Source organism: Prunus dulcis, chromosome 3 (assembly GCF_902201215.1).
Source record: "Prunus dulcis chromosome 3, ALMONDv2, whole genome shotgun sequence".
NCBI classification, from domain to species: Eukaryota; Viridiplantae; Streptophyta; class Magnoliopsida; order Rosales; family Rosaceae; genus Prunus; species Prunus dulcis.
Window position 1 is genome coordinate 7469641 of NC_047652.1, and position 21053 is coordinate 7490693.

A 21053-nucleotide genomic window follows, 5' to 3' on the forward strand; every position below is an offset into this window, starting at 1 on the left:
TTATCTTGTGATAAGCGGAGGGTAATGTTTCTTTAATAAATTTGAACTTCTTTTCTTCCATCAAAAAAGTAATAAGAATAAATTTAACTCCTTTTCTTGTTAGGAAAGGTTTCCATCTTTGCGTTCCACAGCTGTCAAATCTCCTCTCTCCTCTCTCCGTTCCAAACGGTAAAAAATTCAGACCAATAACAAAACGATATTGAAAAAAAACGAAGATAAAGTATTGTGGAAATTCTAGTCTGTTAGCTAGTAGCTTGGTGGCTACGTCACAAATCAAAACCTACAAAAGCATCAATTAAACCTGACCGACTTTATACATCTCGTTAACCCTAATACCACACATTCCATACATTTTCCTATTCCCTAAACCAATACTATAAAGCATTATAGGGCACAATCAATCAAGCAAGCCGCTAATTTTTTTCAGAGAAATACTTATTTCCTTGTTGAGGGAAAACAGAGAACTGAGAACTGAGTGAAGAAGAAGAAGAATGAAAAGAAAGGTTGAAGAAGAATTAGAACGGGAAAAGCACAGCATGTGGAGTCATGGAGGGCACTGGCAGAGAGGGGAGTTTATTGGAGAAGGAAGCTTTGGTTCTGTTTTTCTTGCTACTCCCAAGAAACGAAGAAGGGGTGAGTTTAGCCGTATGGTCAATTTGCCTGCGATGATGGCGGTGAAATCGGCAAAGGTGTCTGCTTCGGAGTCTATTGAACATGAGGCAGGGGTTCTGTTCGAGATCAAGGGTTGCCCTTTCGTTATCGAGCGCTTTGGTGAAGAGACCACAACCACAGACAAGGGTGACAAGGTCTACAACTTGTTGTTAGAATTTGCTTCTGGAGGAACCCTTGATGGCCTCATACAAAAATCCAATGGTCTTGGATTGCCTGAATACGATGTTAGAAGATATACAAGGTCAATTCTTGAAGGGATTAGACACATTCACAAGTGTGACTATGTTCACTGCGATTTGAAGCCGGACAACCTTCTGCTTGTGCCTACCACTACCACTACTTCTACTACCGCTAGGTCTGGTGCTACAACTAGTTTTGTAGCCAAGATTGCAGATTTTGGGTTGGCTAAGAAAACCAAGGACAACTATAGTCGGTGGAGAGGCACTCCTAGGTATCTGTCCCCAGAGGCTTTATTTGACAACAAACAAGATCAGTCCTGTGATATTTGGGCTCTTGGTTGTATTGTGTTTGAGATGCTAACCGGAAACTCCCCCTGGGATTTGAAGCCTGGTTGTGATCTTGACAATTCCGTCGACGTGACGGTGTTTGATCATCTACGCACTTCCAAAATTCCGGCCGAGATCTCAGATGTGGCCAGGGATTTTCTGAAGAGTTGCCTTGCCATGAGGTCCTGTGAAAGATCAACAGCGGAAAGGCTCTTGTCTCATCCATTCGTAGCGCCGCCTCAACCATCAAAAGCGGGTCATGCCAAGTTGAAGGTGGTCAACTCATCTTTGGGCTATGCATATGGTGTCTCTTACTTCAAACCGAAAGCAGATTACCGTGCAAGCACTGCCACTGTTCCCAGAATTCATCCCCTACCGGGTTTTGAGATACCAGCTGGACATTAGGATTCTTTATTCTTGTATTTTTTTTTTATTTGTAAAGTCAATGACTTGAAATTATTCATTTCAAGTTCATAACCACGAAATTGTAAAAAAAAAATTCAAATTTATATACTAATTGTTCTTTACTTCTGCCTATGCTGTTCTTTCCATGAAATTGCCATAATATAAGTTTTTGCAAGCTTAAATTCTCGACATTGAACTCAAATCAAATTTTGCCCTGAGTTCTTTTTATTAGTCCTGTGTTTGCCTAATTCTGGAAAAGGAATGGTGTCATATTTGTTACTTGTACAGTCCCTTGAATTCCATTCCACACACCACAAGTGGCAGGTTTATAATTAAGCTACCAGTTTCCCTCTCTTCAGTCGAGGTGGCCGATGGAAGAAACTTTTGGTCCTTCTTCTTTTGAGTGCAGGGCATGCCACTACCAAGCCATGAATTTGGGCTTGAATGGAATGTGAGTAGATGGATATGTTGCGATTCTGACTTCTGATCAAGTGATTGATCGGCCAAGCAAGGAACCTCTTCTTTGCCTAGGTTCTTTCACTTCCTCGAGCTCAGGGATGGTTAAGCAAGCTTTGGATGGATGTTTTTGTGATTAAGTGAAAAACGTGTGATTAAATTAAATGTGCGTTTAAATATATAGACAAGAATTAAAGTGTGATAAAATAGACAAAGCAATAAATAAAGTAAGAACGAAATAAAAGCTATAAGAACAATAAACTAAATTAAACTTAATTAAAATGCAATAACAATGAAAAGTAAAGCAATTGAAATAGACTTGAATTTAAAAGACAAGATAATGTAAATCGCAAGAATTTAAAGTTACTCTAGGAAAAGGGAGAACTTGCTACACTAGGTGCTTGAAAAGTAAAATCCTAAGTCTAGGAAAAGAAAAGTGCAAGACGAAAAATAGGTTTGTATGTCTGATTGTGTCTTCTGCCTTCGTTGAGCAAGGTTTATATAGGGCATCCGTCAGCCCATGGGCTGGCCATTGAATGGCCAAAGATCAATTCCCTCAAAATTCTTTCCTTTTGAAGCCCCTTAAGAGCATCTACAATCATGCTCTCCATTTTTTAGTTAAAATATAGCTAAAAACACACAAAAGTGATTTTAGGAGCTCTCTATAAAATTTCAACTTCAATCATACTCTCTAGTTTAGGGAGTCATAAATGCTAGAATTATATTTTAATTCAACATAAATGGTCCATCTATATGAAAAAAGAATATAAAAATGGACAATATTGATTAAGTGTTTAAAAATATTCATCAAATAGGGTAGCATTAAATTATAGGGAGCCACTAAGAGTTCATTCTCTCGCCTCAGATTTAAGAGCTCCTAAAGGTCTCCCTATTTTAGGAGCTAGATAAAGAGCATGGTTGGAGGTGGGTTTTCTTACTTCCTCCCTAAATTTTATCTAAGGTGGTGGTTTAGGCAATCCATTGTGGATGCTCTAAATCCGTGGATCATGTCAGCGGAGATATTATGATTTCTTGATTTTCTCTCGTTTTGAAAAATTATGAATCATCATCAACCTCCTTGAATTCTTTCCTTGTGAGGCCTCGTCACGTGCACACTGACCTCCGGAAATATTGGGCGTGAATCTGTGGCTTGGGCTTAGACCTCTGAGATTTCATCTTGACATCCGGTGGAACCACGTGCCCTTTGAGTTTTTAGGATTCTAGAGTTGGCTGACCATCCTCCAAGGTGGGAGGTATGGGAACTCCAAATATTTGGATGTTGGGCTTGGCTCCATGTTGAACTCTCTTTGAGTTCTCAATATATTCGAATATTGGGAACTTGGCAGACATACCTCCTGCCAAACTTCAACTCCCTTTGTGGAAATACCTCCCGCCAAACTTTAGCTTTCTCGGGCCAACTTTGCTTGCCCAAGTGTTGTGAGGAGGGCACCCAGGTAGTCAATGAGAAAATCCACCCCGGCCCAGCTTTTTGCCAAAGGAGACACCAACCAAGGTATTTAAGGAGTGCTTGGCCCAACTTTATGAGAAGTGTCCGGCCACATTTTCAAAAGGAAGCGTTCAGCCAATTTTGCAAGGATACGCCCGGCCACTTTTGCAAAGGGAAGCACCCAGCCATTTTTTTTTTGAGAAGGTACCACGGCTGCTAGAATTTCTCGACTAGGAATTCCACCGCTAGGAATTCTACGCTGCTAGGAGTTGCGCCACTAGGAATTACTCCTTTGCGGATTGCGTGAATTTTGACCACCCCAAAACACTACCATATTGGATTTAAATCATTTGAATCTGCAATGCCATTACTTCTGCAAAATTCATTTTATTTTTTAGTGTTCTTTTGCTTTTACTTATATGCAGAATCCTTGTCTAGTGTTTGTTTACTGAGGGGGCTAGTTGATGCCTAGAATATGGTTTTGTTTATATTTGTTGTTGGTTAGGTCTTAAAGCATTTGTAGGCTTCTGTCCTAATTTTTGTTTACTTTTGTTTAGTCGTAATACCATGCGTGTACGAGTTCCAAGTTTGAATCACCTTCTAGACAATGAAGGTAAATAGGTTTAAAAAAAAACTTGGAGCAACTGAGGATCTCCATTATGTTGCCATTAGTTTCTTTCTTACATTATGTTGCTATGTGTTTTACTTGTTTTCCATCTGTTGTTTGGTTTAGGAAAGACTTTCTGCAGAATGTACTTCAATGCCATTGCTTCTTCATTTATTTTTTTCCTGCAGAATTCATTTTAGATTTTCCTTTTTTTTGTTTATTTGTTTTTTTTTTTTTTTGTGTGTGGTTTCTTCCTTCTTACTTTCTCATTGGACTTAATTGAATCTTTTTGCTTTAATAATAAATCAGAAATTTCAAAGAAAATTACACTAACTATTTAATGAGTGCAGAAATGTGTGTCTGCTCTTAATTTGAAAACTCATGTTATAGATACTATATGAACTCACAGGAAAAGCTATTTGTAGGAAATGCTATGATATCCAACACTTTATTTTATGTAAAATAAAAAAAAGGGCAAATAAAATGCCTTATACTTTTGTCTGTAAATACTGCATATTTGATTCCATCCATAAATCTATTTTCTTCCCTATGAGTTCTAGTCTCAATAAGAATGCTAGTTCTTACTGTTCATATGTTATGATATGAATATAACACACCAATTCGTTATGTATGGATGATGAGATTCCATTGATACAGAGCCAATTCCAATAGACTTATTGGAGGGTCCCATTGGCGTGCATCCAGTAGGAATTGAACCTACGAATTCGCCAATTATGAGTTGGGCGCTTTAACCATTCAGCCATGGATGCTTAGCGGGGATCCTCGTACATGGTGAATAACCAAATTCCAATTGAAATGAAATCTTTAGGATAAATCAATGCAATTTAGGAGGACTCAATGAAAGGACATCAATTCAAATCCTGGATTTTCGAATTGAGAGAGATATTGAGAGAGATCAAGAATTCTCACTATTTCTTAGATTCATGGACCAAATTCAATTCAGTGGGATCTTTTATTCACATTTTTTTCCATCAACTTGAAATTATTTCAATATTGACCTTGGACATATAATAGTTTCCGAATAGAATCTCTTTAGAAAGAAGATCTTTTGTCTCATGGTAGCCTACTCTGGTTCCCTTACGAAACTTTCGTTATTGGGTTGGCCATACACTTTACATGTTTCTAGCGATTCACATGGCATCATCATGAGTCTGAGAAAGAAATTGGCGCAAAGAATGATTTGAGAAAACCATTGTGTTTTTACAGCCAATCTGACAAGGTTAAGGGAGACAAGGGTATAGTTAGTACTTTAATGATTGTTAAAACTAGTTAATCTCACTAATTGACCCTCACTCATCACTCTACAATAAATAATGCATCTTTTTTTTGGCAAAAGACTAGGCATTCAAATTTGGAATCTAAACTAAGGTAATGTGTTCCACTCTCCCTGGCCAATATCGCTTGGGGAGAGTGCTAGCAATCTTCTCTCTTAAAACAATGTTATTAATGCATTACACAAACTATTTGTTTTTTCTTTCCAAATATATCCCAATTAAGCAGGGATAAATACCACTAGAACTCTTTCAATTTCTTACATCACAATAACTCAGTCGAACTTCACATCTAGATCCTAGTATTTCCATTTTGTTGATCTGGTTAAACCAGATTTTTGTTCTGTTTCAGAAGCACATAGATGCCTAGAATTTGGTTTTGTTTTGTGGCGGTTAGGTCTTAAACCCTTTGTTCAACAATGCCAAGTTGTGCAGAATTTATTTTACTCTTAATCAGCAATCTGCTTTCTTTTTAAGGAGGTAATTCATGCTAGTGCTCTTAAATTTGCAAACCGTCAAATTCGCATTTTATAGTTCCATTTTTTCTTTTTTACTGCAAATTGGAAGGATAAATACTTCATACTCACTCATTTAGAAAACCCCTGTTTTACAAGAGTGACAACTTAAGTATCACAAAAGAGACTGCAATCTTGCATTTATTAACAATCGTCCCCTATATTTTGATAGACCTATTACTTGAATTCCAAGTTCCCCAAAATAGAGAGAAAAAGTTACCAGCCCTTCCTAAGAACAGGGCCAAGACTGCAAATTCTGCTGCATGGCAGCAGGCAGGGCTAACTGTCTCCGCACAAGATAGTTAACGAAAAAAGGTTCACGACGCTGGATAATTTGGATAGAAATACTTAGGTGAAATGCAGAGGAATTATCTTTAATCATGTGAAACACGTGAAATCCCTTCGTGCACAAGCAATTTCTGCAGTCATATAAGATCAGGCTCTAAAATGATTTGAAAAAAATCGGTCTGACACCTCGTATATGCAGCTAATGTTTACTTGAAATGTAATGAGAAAAAAGAGAGAAATTCGTTTAAACCTCAAACTAATAGAAATATATTGAAAACAGAACCCTACAATTATGTAGCTTGAAAGAAAAATATTCGGTCATAATTAAAAAGACTAGCTATATTTGTTGCAACCAATTATGTCCAAAGGAAGGAGAAGCTACCAGAGCAGCCCGATGAGACTTGTCGAGTCCTTCAATTAAACTGAGAGTTTCATATTCTGGAACCTGCCCTTCATTATCTTGTGCAATATCTGAAAAGTCTCCGAAGTCTTCACTTCCATCTCACCAATGTGTTTGTAACTTGAAGGGTGTCGTCTTTGAACACATTAAATATTAATTTTGATATTTGGGATGTGAGAAATTTTGAACCACTCTTTTCCTTTCTCCTTTTGGCAATGTTTTTGGAGAATTTTACACTTGTTGATCGTCAAATTCTGCAGTGGTATTCTTCGGAGGAAGTATGGAAGCACTTTAATGCAAAAGCAAGAGTCAATCTCTAAGGTATGAAGACTTGGCATTATTTTGATAAGAGCATCTCCTTTCATGGACCTTGCACTCCCTACCCATGCATTCCACTTGAACAAGGATGAAAATCGAAGTTCCCTCAATTTCGGGAATGAAATAATAGATGAGTTTTCTGACCCACCAGAATCTATTCCCAAAAACTCACACCCAACCTTTTTCATGCTACTCATAAGACATATTTCCAATGATTCAAGGGATGGGAGTTTCCCCAAAGGAGGTAAAGACTCACAATCTGAGCAGGAATGCAGGATAAGCCTTCTCAAATTTGTTAACCGCAGCATCCAATCTGGAGATATGGTGGTGCCTCGATATTTTAGAATCTCTAAAGATTCCAAATTTGGATGTGGTTGTAAAGCTTCAAGTATAATTTTATCTTCAAGTCTCCTCTCTTCACTACAATCAAAATCTAGATTCAAATCAACAAGGTTCCCTCTAGTAATGAGTTCTACTTTCTCAGCCGCAGTCACATTTTGTAGGTTTCCACACCTACAAATATGAAGATACCCTTCGAGGTTCAAATTTTTCAAATCTCCCAGCTTAAATGCTTCTTCCTCATCATCACATGGTACAACAAGCATATCGAGTGTTTGAAGAGAAGTCAGCTTCGCAATTCCCCTCGGCAAACTCTCTAGATTAAAACAATAATCAAGGTGAAGATGTCTTAAGTTCACTAGTTTCCCCATCCCTTCTGGTAGTTTTCTAATTTGCATGCAATTGTTGATCAACAAGGTTTGCAAGTTCGATAAATCACACAATGTCTCCGGCAATATTTCCAACTCATCATTACTAGATAAATTGAGATATCTCAAATGTATGAACTTACCAACCTCCTGTGGTAGTTCTTTGAACCAGCAGCGACTCAAATTTAATGTTCTAAGACATGTTAGATGCACGAATGTCCCGGGATTTATCGGAACATTCATTGAACACAAAGTGAAGAGGGTGCGCAGTCCTTTTCTGTTGTGCGTTGAGATAGGAATTGCATCCCCAGGTGCTAGGACAAAAGTCGAATGACGAGCCCCTTTAATGTCTGGCTCTCCTATGTAACCCCCGGGTGCTTGGACAAAAGTAGAATGAAGGGCGCCTTCAACGTCTGGCTCTTCAACACAATCAACACCCGTGATAAAGCATTCATATCTAGTGACATATTGGGCCAAGAGATGCACCAAGTCATGCATCTTGCATTTGATAATATTTCCTTTATAATCTCTTTCGAAATCCTGGAAGAAAGACCGCATTGCTAAGTTCATAAAGTATTCTTGACCTAACATTTCCTTCTCTTTGTTTCTGTCAACACTGAGACCAAGAAAACCTTGTGACATCCACATTTTAATTAAATTGTCTCTCTCAATCACGTGATCTTTCGGAAAAATTGCGCAATATGAGAAACAACATCTTAGTGCAGGAGACAAATCATGATAACTAAACAGAAGCAGGTCAAAAGTGCTTATGTTGTTGGCATGTCCCAATTCCCAGATCATCTCTCGCAAAACAGATTCCCACTCTCCTCTACTACTCTTAAAGTGCAGGAGACCCCCGATGACCTTTATCGCAAGAGGCAAGCCATAGCAGATCTTCACAATTTTCTTACCAATTTTTTCTAGTTGTTTGCACTCACTTGCATCCCTTCCAAAAAATGCAATTTGCCTAAATGTCAACCAAGAAGATTCTTGTGACAATGCATTTAGATAAATCATCCTAGATGCTCCAATCCTCTTAGCCATGCTCTCAGTTCTTGCGGTCACCAAAATTCTACTGCCCGCCACACCAAAACGCAAAAGCTTCCAAAGAAGATAACCCTTCGAAAAGTCTGCATCCCGGGGATCCCACACATTATCCAACACAAGAAGGAACTTCTTTCCTGAAACAGATGCACGAATACTCTCGAGTAAAGCTTCCAATTCAACCAAGTTTGATGTCTTAGTTTTTCGGGCAATAACTTGAAGAATTTCTTCAGCAATCCTCAACTCACGAGACGAAAACGACTTACACACCCAAATTCTCAAATCAAAATGAGCTTTAACCTTTTGATCATTATATACTAAGTGTGCAAGAGTGGTTTTCCCAATTCCACCCACACCAACAATGGAGATGACACCAGGCCCCCTAACCACACCCTCTTCACTACTCTCAGATACCAAATTTCTTATTAACATCTTCTGATCTTCATCTCGACCATATAAACTCGGTTCTTCAATCAATTTATGGGAGGTAGAAATTCCTGTTCCTACTCTCTCCGGCTGATCAATCTCTCTGTACTTTCTAAACCTGAACCCATGACTCTCAGCGAAAATCACACTCAGTCTTTCCCTCAAACACTTAAGACGACGTCGTTGACCGACCCGATTGACTAATTGACTGCAGCAAAAGCAAGAGGTAAGCCGAGAAAAGCATACCTTCATCAAAACGAAAGCTTTCTTTGTTCCATGAGTTTCTTCTTCCAATTTGGGTATGGCAGTGCTCAACTCATCCAACACGTCTTCGATGTCGCAGCTCACGTCTTTGAGCTTCTCCAACCAGACTCTCACGCGCTCCTCTTTCACTCGCCTCTTCTCTGCATCCTCCAGCACTGGTTCAATGTGGCGGAGGATTCCGGTGAGCTCTGTAAATTCCTCCTTTCCGTCCAGTTGGTCTAACAGTCTGGAAACCAGGGCAAGGGCATCAGCCATGATCGGAGCTTGGAGCTTGAAGCTTGATTGGCAAGAAAGACAGAAAAAGGGACGGCTATATACAAAATGAAAAAAGGAAAGACATAGACTTTCTTTGATTAAAAAAAAAAGGAAAGAGAGATTTTCTTTTGAAAAAAAAAGGAAAGAAAAAGATTTTCTTTTGAAAAAAAAAAAAAAAGGAAAAGGGAAAGAGAAAGATACATATTTGTACCAAAATAGGAAAGAAATAACAAATATTTACATAGCCGAATATTATAAAGGTTAGTTTGTGTAGCTGACAAGGCCTCAACACTTAATTTCTTATTTAGTCACAAGCTTGGACTATAAGACTGGATAAAATATTTATCAGTTTCTATAGTTTTACCCTAGAAAACTAATTTCACACATCATACGATATGCATGTGAGACCGATATTATTTAAGAAGTTGAGAAGAAATTAATAAATAAATAAAGTAAAGTAGTGAGAGAAAAACATGGGAGAAATTTTTTTTTTTGGTCTTTTTAATAATCATTAATTACTATTTTATCCTTATTATATTAACTTCTTTTTACTTAGTTTAATTTAAACTAACATCTCTACACGCGTGTGCCACTTCATTAATTATGTCTTCAAGCTCCATCAGCCTCTAGGAATTTCATAGCATGCATGAATCCTGAATTTTGGAGGCATTATTTAAAACAAAGGTGGAGATTAAGACCACTTAATTATTGTCATGTAAATTGGTTAATTTCAATTTAGTATCATGAATTCTCACTTTTAAAGTATGTTTGTGCCTGCATTCTCAATTTTAACACTTAAGTACCTTAATCTTTTTTAATTTTTTACAATCTTATTCTATCATTGACTTCACGTTCAAAATTTCCATTAAATCCCTATGTGGCATACTTGAGTCTCACCTATTCACCAGTTCCGATGTCAGTTGAAGGAAATGGTGTCTTTTGCATGTTCTGTTTTACAAGCCAAGGCTATAGCTCTTCGTAATGCAGTTTATTCGGCCCGAAAGTTTGATTTGAAAAAGCTAAATAATGAAGAAGATTCTCAAGCTCTTATTTAGATCTTACCCAAGAAAAGTCAATATCCATGGAATATAGCTATAATTATTCAAGATATCCAATTCATGATTAAAGATTTTGAAGGGATACACATCTGACATGTTTTCAGAGAAGCAAATAAATAAACTTGCGATGGGTTTTGCTAATATTGGGCAGTTAAAAGGGAGTGCGTCTGTGGTGCATCGGCTGTACCGGTACAACCGATCACATGCTAGTCACGTGGGCTTTTTTTAAAAACAATTGAAACTGGTTATTTTGGTTAACCAGTTAAAATAAGGAAAAAAAATCATGCTCCTTCAAAACCTAGGATGCGTACTCGATTTCGTCTATCTCCTCCTCCATAGCTTTGCACAGCCACAGCTCTATTTCGTTGAAGTCACAGCTGCACAGCTTTCTACAGCCTGAAGAAGCTCCCCCCACTTTGTCTTCTCCATCTGAGGAGCAGATTTCAGCCAAAACTCAGAAACCCACTTCGTCTTCTCCAGCTGCTTCCTCCATCTCGGTAAGTTCGTGTGTTGATTTTCGTTATGTGTAATTGATGGTTCTATTTAATTTATTCTTCTTTTGTGTGAATTTTGACCGGTGTGGCTGTAAATGAAATTTTGGGTTTTGCCATTTATTTGTTCCTTTTAAAATTTAATATGTGATTTACAATTTGGCTGTAAATGAGAATTTGGTAGATTATTGTGCAGTTGATTAAAGAATTTAGAAAATTAAAGTTATGTACTTAACGAACTGCTCTATTTTTGCTTTTCAGTAACTTGCTGCTCTAGGTAAACATCGATTTGTCTTCCCTTTTTGTGCCAAACGATAGACAACTCCAATTTTATCGCATATATTTTTATGTTCTGTAATGATTGTTAGTAAGTAATCTCTATTAAGTCAACCAACCAGCTTTCATTTTCTCTTTTTTGGTAATTAAATCAAGGATTTTGTTATCATGTTTATATGATGTGAGTGAGGTGATTTTTGGTGCTGTAAATTGCTAATCACTAGTGATTTTGAATTGTTGTTTCAGTTTTTTCACTGAACAATTCGAGAAATTAATTATTCAAATTTTGTATTTCTTTTCCCACTCTGCATTTCTGCTGGGTTGTTATAGTGCCTCTTGATCTGATTGTATATATAAATACCCATGAGGCCTCTGATTGTGTATGATTTAATTGTGGTGGGAACTTCACTTCACACAGGACTTGGCAAGCAAGTCGATGTTTCAGTAATTTGTTGGTTATCTGAAGCCTGTATTGCAAGCATTAGTTCCTGGTATGAAGCACTCGTTTCAGTCTCTTAAGATATGCCATGTAGAAACCCGGAGATCATTTATGTACCCTTTATGTTGGTATGTGTTTGCTTGAATTCCAAATACTTGGAGGGTGTTGATATGTTTAAACTCAACTTTAAGAACTTGAAAGGGAAGATGGGGGTCTATTGTGTGAACAAAAATTTATTAGGTAGTCAAAATATAGAGCTTCTGTTGGTCAGATTTTTGGTGTATTTGATTAGAGTCCTTCTGTACAGCCGAGCGCGTGACTTTTTTTAAAATACAAGGGAAACCAGCGGACCTGGTCAACAAGTAAACGATTTCACGCGCTGCTGCTAAGGTGAACAGGTAAACGATTTCACATGCACACTTAGTTGACGTTCTTCTTCCGCAAAGTGGTATGCTTCAACTTCAAACTGATAATCTTCATCATCTTCAAAGTCATTTTCTTCAACTCCTCTTCTGTAGAAAGTTTCTTCCTCCTTTCTGCAACCTCTCTCTCTCTTCTTTGTCATCATTGTCAAAAACCACCTATTCTAGGGTTTGGATTTTGGGGAAAATTTTAGGGGTTAGCATTTTGGGTTGATAATAGGAATTGGAATTCAGTTTTTCCAGTCACTGGTGGGTTATTGGCACTCCTCTCGTCTGCAATCGACCCTTGTGAAAGCATTTGGTATTAGTTCCTTGTGAAGGTAAGTTAACATTGTTTTATGGTATTGTTAATTGAAATTCTGTGGTGATGACTTGGGGCAAGAGGGGAAGTAGGTTTCTCACATTCATGAGATGAAGTGGGTTTGTCATTTTGAAAGTTTGGCGCTAAAGACATGCATGATAGTGTTTTGTACTTGATTTGTGCAAGTTATGGAAGCTCAAAAAAGGGGATCAACAAAAGGAAAGCGCAAGGTCGACAGTAATGTGCAACAATCAAGAGTTGGCCGAGATGCATTTTTTAATTTCATGTAAGTTACACGTACATCTAAAAATCGAAAATGTGGTTGCTTAATATTATGATGGTTTTTTGATTAAAAATAAATGATTTACAAAAAAAAAAAGAAAAAAAAAAGACATAAAATGGGGAAAGTGGCAAATGCAAAGTTGGACAATAAGGTGAGAGATGGCAATGGATTGGGTTAGTTTATTAATTATTTTATTAAAAAGGCTCTTTTAATGAGATTTTTTTTTCCAGGTACAAGAAGAGATTGCTAATAAATGGAGGAAATTAAACCTTAAAGAGAAGGCTACATATGGTTCTGCCTTGGAAGGTTCGAGTAGGCAAGTAAACGACTCAGTGAATGAGAAGGGTTTTATCACTAGATGCAGCACAGACCGATTCCAAAAAACACGCATCTAAAGGAAGTAAGGGAGTTCGTTCAAAGAGTTGTCGACGAACAACTTGACAAGTTGGCCGAACATGGTCCCTTCATCCCTCATCATCCCATCGCAAGGAAGCCAATAACACGCTCCCAAGCAAAGTAAAAAGTTTGACAGTAGGTCATAAGGGTTTACAGTTTACAAATTAGGTGTAATTGCATGTATATATCCCTATTTGCACACAGTCTGGGTTCTTTTGTAATATAGCAAGTGCAATTGCATGACACGACCGTCGCACGTCATGTAATTCCATTATTCGCTTACAAATGGTTTTTTGGTTTTCTTCACGACATCGAAACATTTCACGACCAGATCGAACCGCCTAGTTTCATTTGTTTGCTATGGTACATGTCTTGTTTCAATATTCATCCACTATAATTCTATTTTATTTCTATTACTTTGTATGTAGATATAATTTAGATATAATAAATATAAGTATATATTGATTTTATACGAACAAGACTCTCTCGTTTTCGACGCAGTTCAAAATTTTTTCTAAAGAACTAAAGAAAACAAATTACAAATATAAAAATCTAATTTTTTTGTTTAGAATTTATAATTCTATAGAATTTTCTTCTATATACTATATAATATAATACTATATAATATATAATAATATACTATATACCGGTACAGCCACTCACATGGGGGTGTTTTTAAAACAAGGGAAAACGGTTGTGTTGGTTAACAGGTTAAAAGCAAGGGGAAAAATTGACGCGCCTCCTTCACGACACTCCTTCCCCTTCTTCCTAATACGTCACCTATCTTCTCTCTAGTTCATTTTCTTTCTGTTTGGCTCAATTCTAACATAGTATCATGACTGATTTCTCTTATTCACATGCTTGAATCTTGAGAACCCTCTTCTTAGAAATCCCAAAGGTAAGGCTAAGTATTAAAATATCTACCATGCAAATAATATCAGGTCTCCAATTTACGGATATTTCGGGGAATATATCGTTATCTTTTTAACATTGGATTACAATTTAGATAAGTGTGCATCTACACAAATGAAGAGCTCAAATGAAGTTCAAACAATGAGGAACAACCATCTAGATTCATATAATAGTCATACCAAGTTACATAACCCGAGCAGTTTGTAAGCCATGTTTGAACATGGTGCACATAGGTCTCTCTTGAGCTCCTTACTGTCTTCCCATATATGAGATAGTTAGGATTAACCCAACTAGTATGAAGGGGCGGCCCGGGAATAGTGCAAGTGCCCCCAATGCACAGGACCCCTGATTTTTGAGGACCCCCTAATTTTTATTTTAGTTTATATAATTTATATTAATATTATAACAACTGTATATATACTTCAATGTGCAACAAATTGACATAAAAATTTATTTAGTGGAGTTGGTTTCTAGTGCATATCCCTTGATACAGGGCTTATGTTCGAGTCTTGGTTATGTGAATATATTTGTAATTTTATTCTCTTTTTATTATAAGAACAAAATTTTAAATAGTTTTAAAAAAGAAGCACGTGAAAATTATAAGGGGAAAATCCAATTAAATTAACAATCGTATATATCAAACCCATATGCTTTTTCTCTAAAAAAACATAATAATAATTTCTTTGACACAAAACAAAACAAAACAAAAAAAAAAAAATCATGTCTTCTTCTTTCTCGTGAACTCTTATTTTTTCTTACCGAACATACCAACATTTAAATTTATCAAATGAACGCAACATACTCAACGAACGCAACCCCTGCGTTCACATGAAAAAATAGTGCATGTGTTTGAAAAAGAAAGTTAGTGGGGTCTATTTTCCCGAGCAATGGGCAACTTTACTCAACGAACACAATGCGTTCGCGTGAATAAATATCTCGTTTGTTTGAAAAAGTAAGTTAGTGGGGTCCATTTTTTCGGGGAACGGACAACTTTACTCAACGAACGCAAACCCTGTGTTTGCGTGAACAAATAGCCCGTTTGTTTGAATAAGTAAGTTAGTTGGGTCCATTTTCCCAGGGAACGGGTAATTTTACTTAACGAACACAGCCTCTGCATTTGCGTGAATAAATAGCCTGTTTATTTGAAAAGAAAGTTAGTTGGGTCCCTTTTTTAGGGGAACGGGTAACTTTATTCAACGAACATAACCTCTACTTTTGCATGAACAAATATCCCGTTTGTTTTAAAAAGTAAGTTAGTTATGCCTATTTTTCCGGGGAACGGGCAACTTTACTCAACGAACGCAACCCCTGCGCTTACGTGAACAAATAGCCCGTTGTTTGAAAAAGTAAATTAGTTTGGACCATTTTTCCGGGGAACGGACAATTTTACTCAACAAACGCAAACCCAACGTTCGCGTGAACAAATAGCCCGTTTGTTTGAAAAAGTAAGTTAGTTGTGCCCATTTTTCGTGGAACATGCAAGTTTATTCAACAAACGCAACCCCTACGTTTACGTGAACAAATAACCCGTTTGATTGAAAAAGTAAGTTAGTTTGACCCATTTTTTCGGGGAACGGACAACTTTACTGAACGAACGCAAACCCAATGTTCGCGTGAACAAATAGCCCGTTTGTTTGAAAAAGTAAGTTAGTTGTGCCCATTTTTCGTGGAACATGCAAGTTTATTCAACAAACGCAACCCCTGCGTTTACGTCAACAAATAGCCCGTTTGTTTGAAAGTTTGGCCCATTTTTCCGGGGAATGTCCAACTTGACTCAACGAACGCAACCTCTGCGTTCGCGTGAACAAATAGCTCGTTTGTTTGAAAAAGTAAGTTAGTTGGGCCAATTTTTCCGGGAAACGGACAACTTTACTCAACGAACGCAACCGATTGCGTTCGCGTGAACAAATAGCCCGTTTGTTTGAAAAAGTAAGTTAGTTGGGTCCATTGGGAACGGGTAACTTTACTCAACGAATGCAGCCTCTGTGTTTGCATGAACAAATAACTCGTTTATTTGAAAAAGTAAGTTAGTTGAGCTCACTTTTCCGAGGAACGGACTCAATGAACGCAATCTCTTGCGTTCGTGTGAACAAATAGCCCGTTTGTTTGAGAAAGTAAGTTAGTTGGGGCCATTTTTCCGCAGAATGGGCAACTTTACTCAACGAACGCAACCCTTGTATTCGCGTGAACAAATAGCCCATTTGTTTGAAAAAGTAAGTTAGTGATGTCTGTTTTTCCGGACAATGTGTATTACAACGTAATTTCGATAATTGGTCGTTTTGTAATATAATATGTTCGCCTTATTGCCCATTACCGTTTCTCATGCTCCGTATTTCGGTTAATTTCGACCTTCGATTTATAGTTCAAAAAACAGGTGTAATTATGCCTGTACAAAAGAGTATGATTCAATTTTCTGAACAATTAAGGGTTTGCGCACAGAAGGACTTGCATTGCAGCATTGTCATGCAATTGCATGTGCTAAAGGCAAATACCGACCCCCTGTGTGCAAACTGAACAAAGCTTAACAACGCTATGCTGATTAATGTATAGCGCAATGACAAACAAAACCAAGCAGAGACTTTATTATGACCCTATGTCTATTATTCAATATTAGGGTTAATGACATTGTGTTGTACACAATTCGGGATCTACCCTCAAGTCATTTGTGGTACATGACAATGTGTAGTACAACGTAATTTCGATAATTGGTCGTTTTGTAATATAAGATGTTCGCCTTATTGCCCATTACCGTTTCTCATGCTCTGTATTTCGGTTAATTTCGACCTTCGATTTATAGTTCAAAAAACAGGTATAATTATGCATGTACAAAAGAGTATGATTCATTTTTCTGAACAATTAGGGGTTTGCGCACAACAGACCCCCATCTTCCCTTTCAAGTTCTTAAAGTTGAGTTTAAACATATCAACACCCTCCAAGTATTTGGAATTCAAGCAAACACATACCAACATAAAGGGTACATAAATGATCTCCGGGTTTCTACATGGCATATCTTAAGAGACTGAAACGAGTGCTTCATACCAGGAACTAATGCTTGCAATACAGGCTTCAGATAACCAACAAATTACTGAAACATCGACTTGCTTGCCAAGTCCTGTGTGAAGTGAAGTTCCCACCATAATTAAATCATACACAATCAGAGGCCTCATGGGTATTTATATATACAATCAGATCAAGAGGCACTATAACAACCCAGCAGAAATGCAGAGTGGGAAAAGAAATACAAAATTTGAATAATTAATTTCTCGAATTGTTCAGTGAAAAAACTGAAACAACAATTCAAAATCACTAGTGATTAGCAATTTACAGCACCAAAAATCACCTCACTCACATCATATAAACATGATAACAAAATCCTTGATTTAATTACCAAAAAAGAGAAAATGAAAGCTGGTTGGCTGACTTAATAGAGATTACTTACTAACAATCATTAGAGAACATAAAAATATATGCGATAAAATTGGAGTTGTCTATCGTTTGGCACAAAAAGGGAAGACAAATCGATGTTTACCTAGAGCAGCAAGTTACTGAAAAGCAAAAATAGAGCAGTTCGTTAAGTACATAACTTTAATTTTCTAAATTCTTTAATCAACTGCACAATAATCTACCAAATTCTCATTTACAGCCAAATTGTAAATCACATATTAAATTTTAAAAGGAACAAATAAATGGCAAAACCCAAAATTTCATTTACAGCCACACCGGTCAAAATTCACACAAAAGAAGAATAAATTAAATAGAACCATCAATTACACATAACGAAAATCAACACACGAACTTACCAAGATGGAGGAAGCAGCTGGAGAAGACGAAGTGGGTTTCTGGGTTTTGGCTGAAATCTGCTCCTCAGATGGAGTTGCTAAGGATTGGATTTGGGCAAGCACAGAGAAGAGCTCCTGGAGGCGCTACGGATTGGATCGGCTTCATGTACAGTTTCCTCTGGTGCTGTGACTTCTGTAAGCCCCCCTTCACTTCAGATGAAAGGGCTAAAGCCCGAGTCTCTACTGCTCCGAAAACTCAGTATTCACAGAGGTAGACAGGAAATGGGGTCTCACAGAGTCCTCTAGTTCCCTATGTTGTGTTCGATTTTGGAAACCAGAATGGAGCGGACTGGCCGCGTCTTCTTCTCCTCCAAACCTGCCTTTCTCTTTCCTCACATGCCACTCACATGCTGAATCACAAAGGCTGAACAGGTCATTAAGTCATTGAATCTCAGCCATCATTTTTTAACATGGAACCTCAACCGTTGGATAGCCGGCTGTACCGGTACAGCTGAGGCACCACAGAATTTTCCGTTAAAAGGACCCCAAAGGGAAAGGGGTCGTAGTTTATTTATTTATTTATTTTTTGGGTTAAAAAATAAATAAATAAATAAAATGAGTGCGAAGCTGGTCGCTACGAATCCTACACGTGGTTGAGAAATTAAAACCCCACAGCCAAACACGACGCCATGATGCACCCGAGCCTGCCTGAGTTTGTTTGACGGCTCAAATAAACCACAAGAGAAAAAGTGCGAGGAAGTGAGAAAATTTGAGGGAAAGTTGAAGAGGCAAAAGAAGATGAGCAGCGAGCCCAAAACCAGTAGCGCAACCGGAGGAGGAGCAGGAGGAAGGGGATTTAGGGCGAAAATGGAGCACTACATGTACAGCGGTGAGAAGAAGCACGTATTTGCTGGCATCGTTCTTGTCAGCGCCGTTTTTGCCGTTCCTTGGTACCTCATGACTCGAGGTTTGTTTATCTTTCTCACTATTTTTTTGGATTTTCGCGCTGTCGTTTTCGGTTTAAGCATAATGCAGCTGCAAATTTTAGGTTTTGGAATTTTCCTAATTTTTCTTGGCAACCAAACACTGGAAATGTGTAAATTGGATCAAGTGGTTCCATTCTACTACACAGATCAGTTTAAATTAAATTCATCCAAATGTGTAAATTGGGTCAAGTGTTTACTGATTGCTCGAGCCTCCTTTGTGTATTTAGTGAATAATTAGATTTGGGTTATGACTATCTGAGCTATGGGAATTACAATAATTTGTATTTATGAATTAATGTTTATTTATTTGGTTTTTTTATATGTAAAATAATATATATAAGCTCATCTTAATATGCATGTTGTCATAGGAAATTTTGTTCTGCTCTCTTGTTGTGTGTTGTGTGTAAAAAAGAAAGGGGAAAAGACAATGTGCACTGATTTTGACTACCATATTGTAGGTAAATACATGGTACTATTTTCATGGTAGTTTCTTTAGTTGATGGTTGTAATCCATGAATGTGCCTTGTATGAATGGGGTTCGTACTTCATTATCAGATTTTGTTTCGGTTGCCGGTTGATTTGACAGTCTCCCTTTCATATGCACAAGGGGAGTTATGCTGCTGGTATTTTATCTGCCTAATGTAATTCAAACTGTGTTCTCTCCTGTAGGGGCAAAGCATCAATCCCATCAAGATTACTTAGAGAAAGCTGATAAGGCAAGGAGCCAAAGACTTTCTTCAGGGGCTTCTTCTGCTAAATGATTTTGAAAGCTTTCTTGTTAAGGGTGTGTAACTTTCCTCTGCTTTTTTTTTTTTCCCTTCTTTTAATGGTTGGAAGGTGCAGTAGGTCTTTGTTGTTTGGCACTGTTTTTGCCTTCTCAACCTGTTCTCTGGAAGAGATACTGGCTTCTCATGATCCTTGAGGAGCAATAGTTTTGTTTATTTTCCTTGTGATAGTTACAAATCTACAGTCCATGAGGAACACATTGTCAATAACCAGCTAGAAGCAAACTTCTATTTCTTGTTATGTCAATCAGGCTTCTTTCTGGTGTCATGTTGAGTTGCACTATAAAGTATGGCGGTTGAACCAAAAAAAGAAGAAGGCCAGCACTACTTTTTTCTTAATCTTGTGCATTTTGAGGTTCAGCGTGTCTAGTAGGTGAATAGTGCTCTTTCAACTTCATTCAACTTTTTTATTTGATACAGCCAAGAAAATTTTGAGGGGCAAACAAAAATATGCTTGGTAAATTGGCACTACAGAGTCAGGTAGACTGGAGTAAATAATGTGCCAAGGGAATTGTTGTTCAATTGGTCAAGAGCATTTACAATGGCACTTGAAGTTGCGTTCGATTTTTCCATATTCCAATATCGATTGTATCAAAAGTGTCATTGCTAAGGGAAAAATGACCCCAACCGAATACATACATACTCCAGAGTTTTACAATTTACCACTGCACCTAGTGATGGCCACAACTTGTATCTAACACGTCTCTACTTTGTATTTCATGCACTGTCAAGTAGACCTTATCAAATCACGTACACTATACAACATGAATATGTAACTTAAGTGTTTGGGGCAAGCTTTATCGGGGCAGATCCATAACGGGTGTAACATTAACGTATCGAGTCAGTGTTCATTCGTGAAACACGATACTGTCATGTTATCTTTATGCACTATGCTTTTAGTTCTTATTTTCTGTGAAAAATCTTTCAGCCGACCCTAAACCCTAAAACTTATATCTCTCTTATGTATGATGTTTTGTAACTTTTTGAACATTTTTTGTGTAATGTGTTCGACATAAGTTTTATAGCATTATAACACATTTTCTTCATGTTATACTAAATACTTTTTTGTTGTTGGGGTATTGTTGAAAAAAAGGCTAGAGCAAAATGAGCAAATGGGTGAAAGAAACACGAACTTGCAAAAATTGTGAATAGGTTTCATATATTGAAACACGATATGTTAGAAGATCAAATTTGGAATAATTTCACACGACACGATGCGTTGCCAGGTCTACCATCAAAGTATCTCAACCGGTCATGTTTGCCAACTTTCAAGGTTGCTCGTCTTAGTCCAAAGAGAAAAACACAAGCAAACAAGCCATTCTG

At 37.4% G+C, this 21053-nt stretch overlaps 3 protein-coding genes and 1 non-coding gene across 4 annotated transcripts; 2 read left to right on the forward strand and 2 right to left on the reverse strand.

Moving 5' to 3' along the window:
- The first annotated feature begins 491 nt into the window (after positions 1–491).
- Positions 492–1583, forward strand: LOC117621656 (mitogen-activated protein kinase kinase kinase 17-like). The gene is made up of 2 exons (XM_034352218.1): positions 492–585; positions 667–1583. The coding sequence occupies exons 1-2, from the start codon at positions 492–494 to the stop codon at positions 1581–1583; spliced, it is 1011 nt and encodes a 336-aa protein (XP_034208109.1).
- A 3206-nt stretch (positions 1584–4789) lies between these two features.
- Positions 4790–4863, reverse strand: TRNAM-CAU. Its single transcript has one exon. It is a non-coding gene; the product is annotated as a tRNA-Met (tRNA).
- Positions 4864–6734: 1871 nt separating this feature from the next.
- Positions 6735–9602, reverse strand: LOC117621657 (putative disease resistance protein RGA3). The gene has a single exon (XM_034352220.1). The coding sequence runs from the start codon at positions 9600–9602 to the stop codon at positions 6735–6737; it is 2868 nt and encodes a 955-aa protein (XP_034208111.1).
- A 9027-nt stretch (positions 9603–18629) lies between these two features.
- On the forward strand, positions 18630–20776 carry LOC117622195. The gene is made up of 3 exons (XM_034352783.1): positions 18630–18926; positions 19615–19729; positions 20456–20776. Exons 1-2 carry the CDS (start codon positions 18758–18760, stop codon positions 19704–19706), a joined length of 261 nt encoding a protein of 86 aa, XP_034208674.1. The 5' UTR covers positions 18630–18757; the 3' UTR covers positions 19707–19729; positions 20456–20776.
- The last annotated feature ends 277 nt before the right edge of the window (positions 20777–21053 follow it).

What these genes read in the sequence shown, in the direction of transcription:
- LOC117621656 (XM_034352218.1), top strand. Translation starts at nt 492, where the DNA reads ATGAAAAGAAAGGTTGAAGAAGAATTAGAACGGGAAAAGCACAGCATG. An exon ending in AGGGGAGTTTATTGGAGAAG is followed by an intron (nt 586 to 666) that starts GAAGCTTTGGTT and finishes ATTTGCCTGCGA; the next exon opens with TGATGGCGGTGAAATCGGCA.
- LOC117621657 (XM_034352220.1), bottom strand. Translation starts at nt 9,602, where the DNA reads ATGGCTGATGCCCTTGCCCTGGTTTCCAGACTGTTAGACCAACTGGAC.
- LOC117622195 (XM_034352783.1), top strand. Translation starts at nt 18,758, where the DNA reads ATGAGCAGCGAGCCCAAAACCAGTAGCGCAACCGGAGGAGGAGCAGGA. An exon ending in TTGGTACCTCATGACTCGAG is followed by an intron (nt 18,927 to 19,614) that starts GTTTGTTTATCT and finishes TCTCTCCTGTAG; the next exon opens with GGGCAAAGCATCAATCCCAT.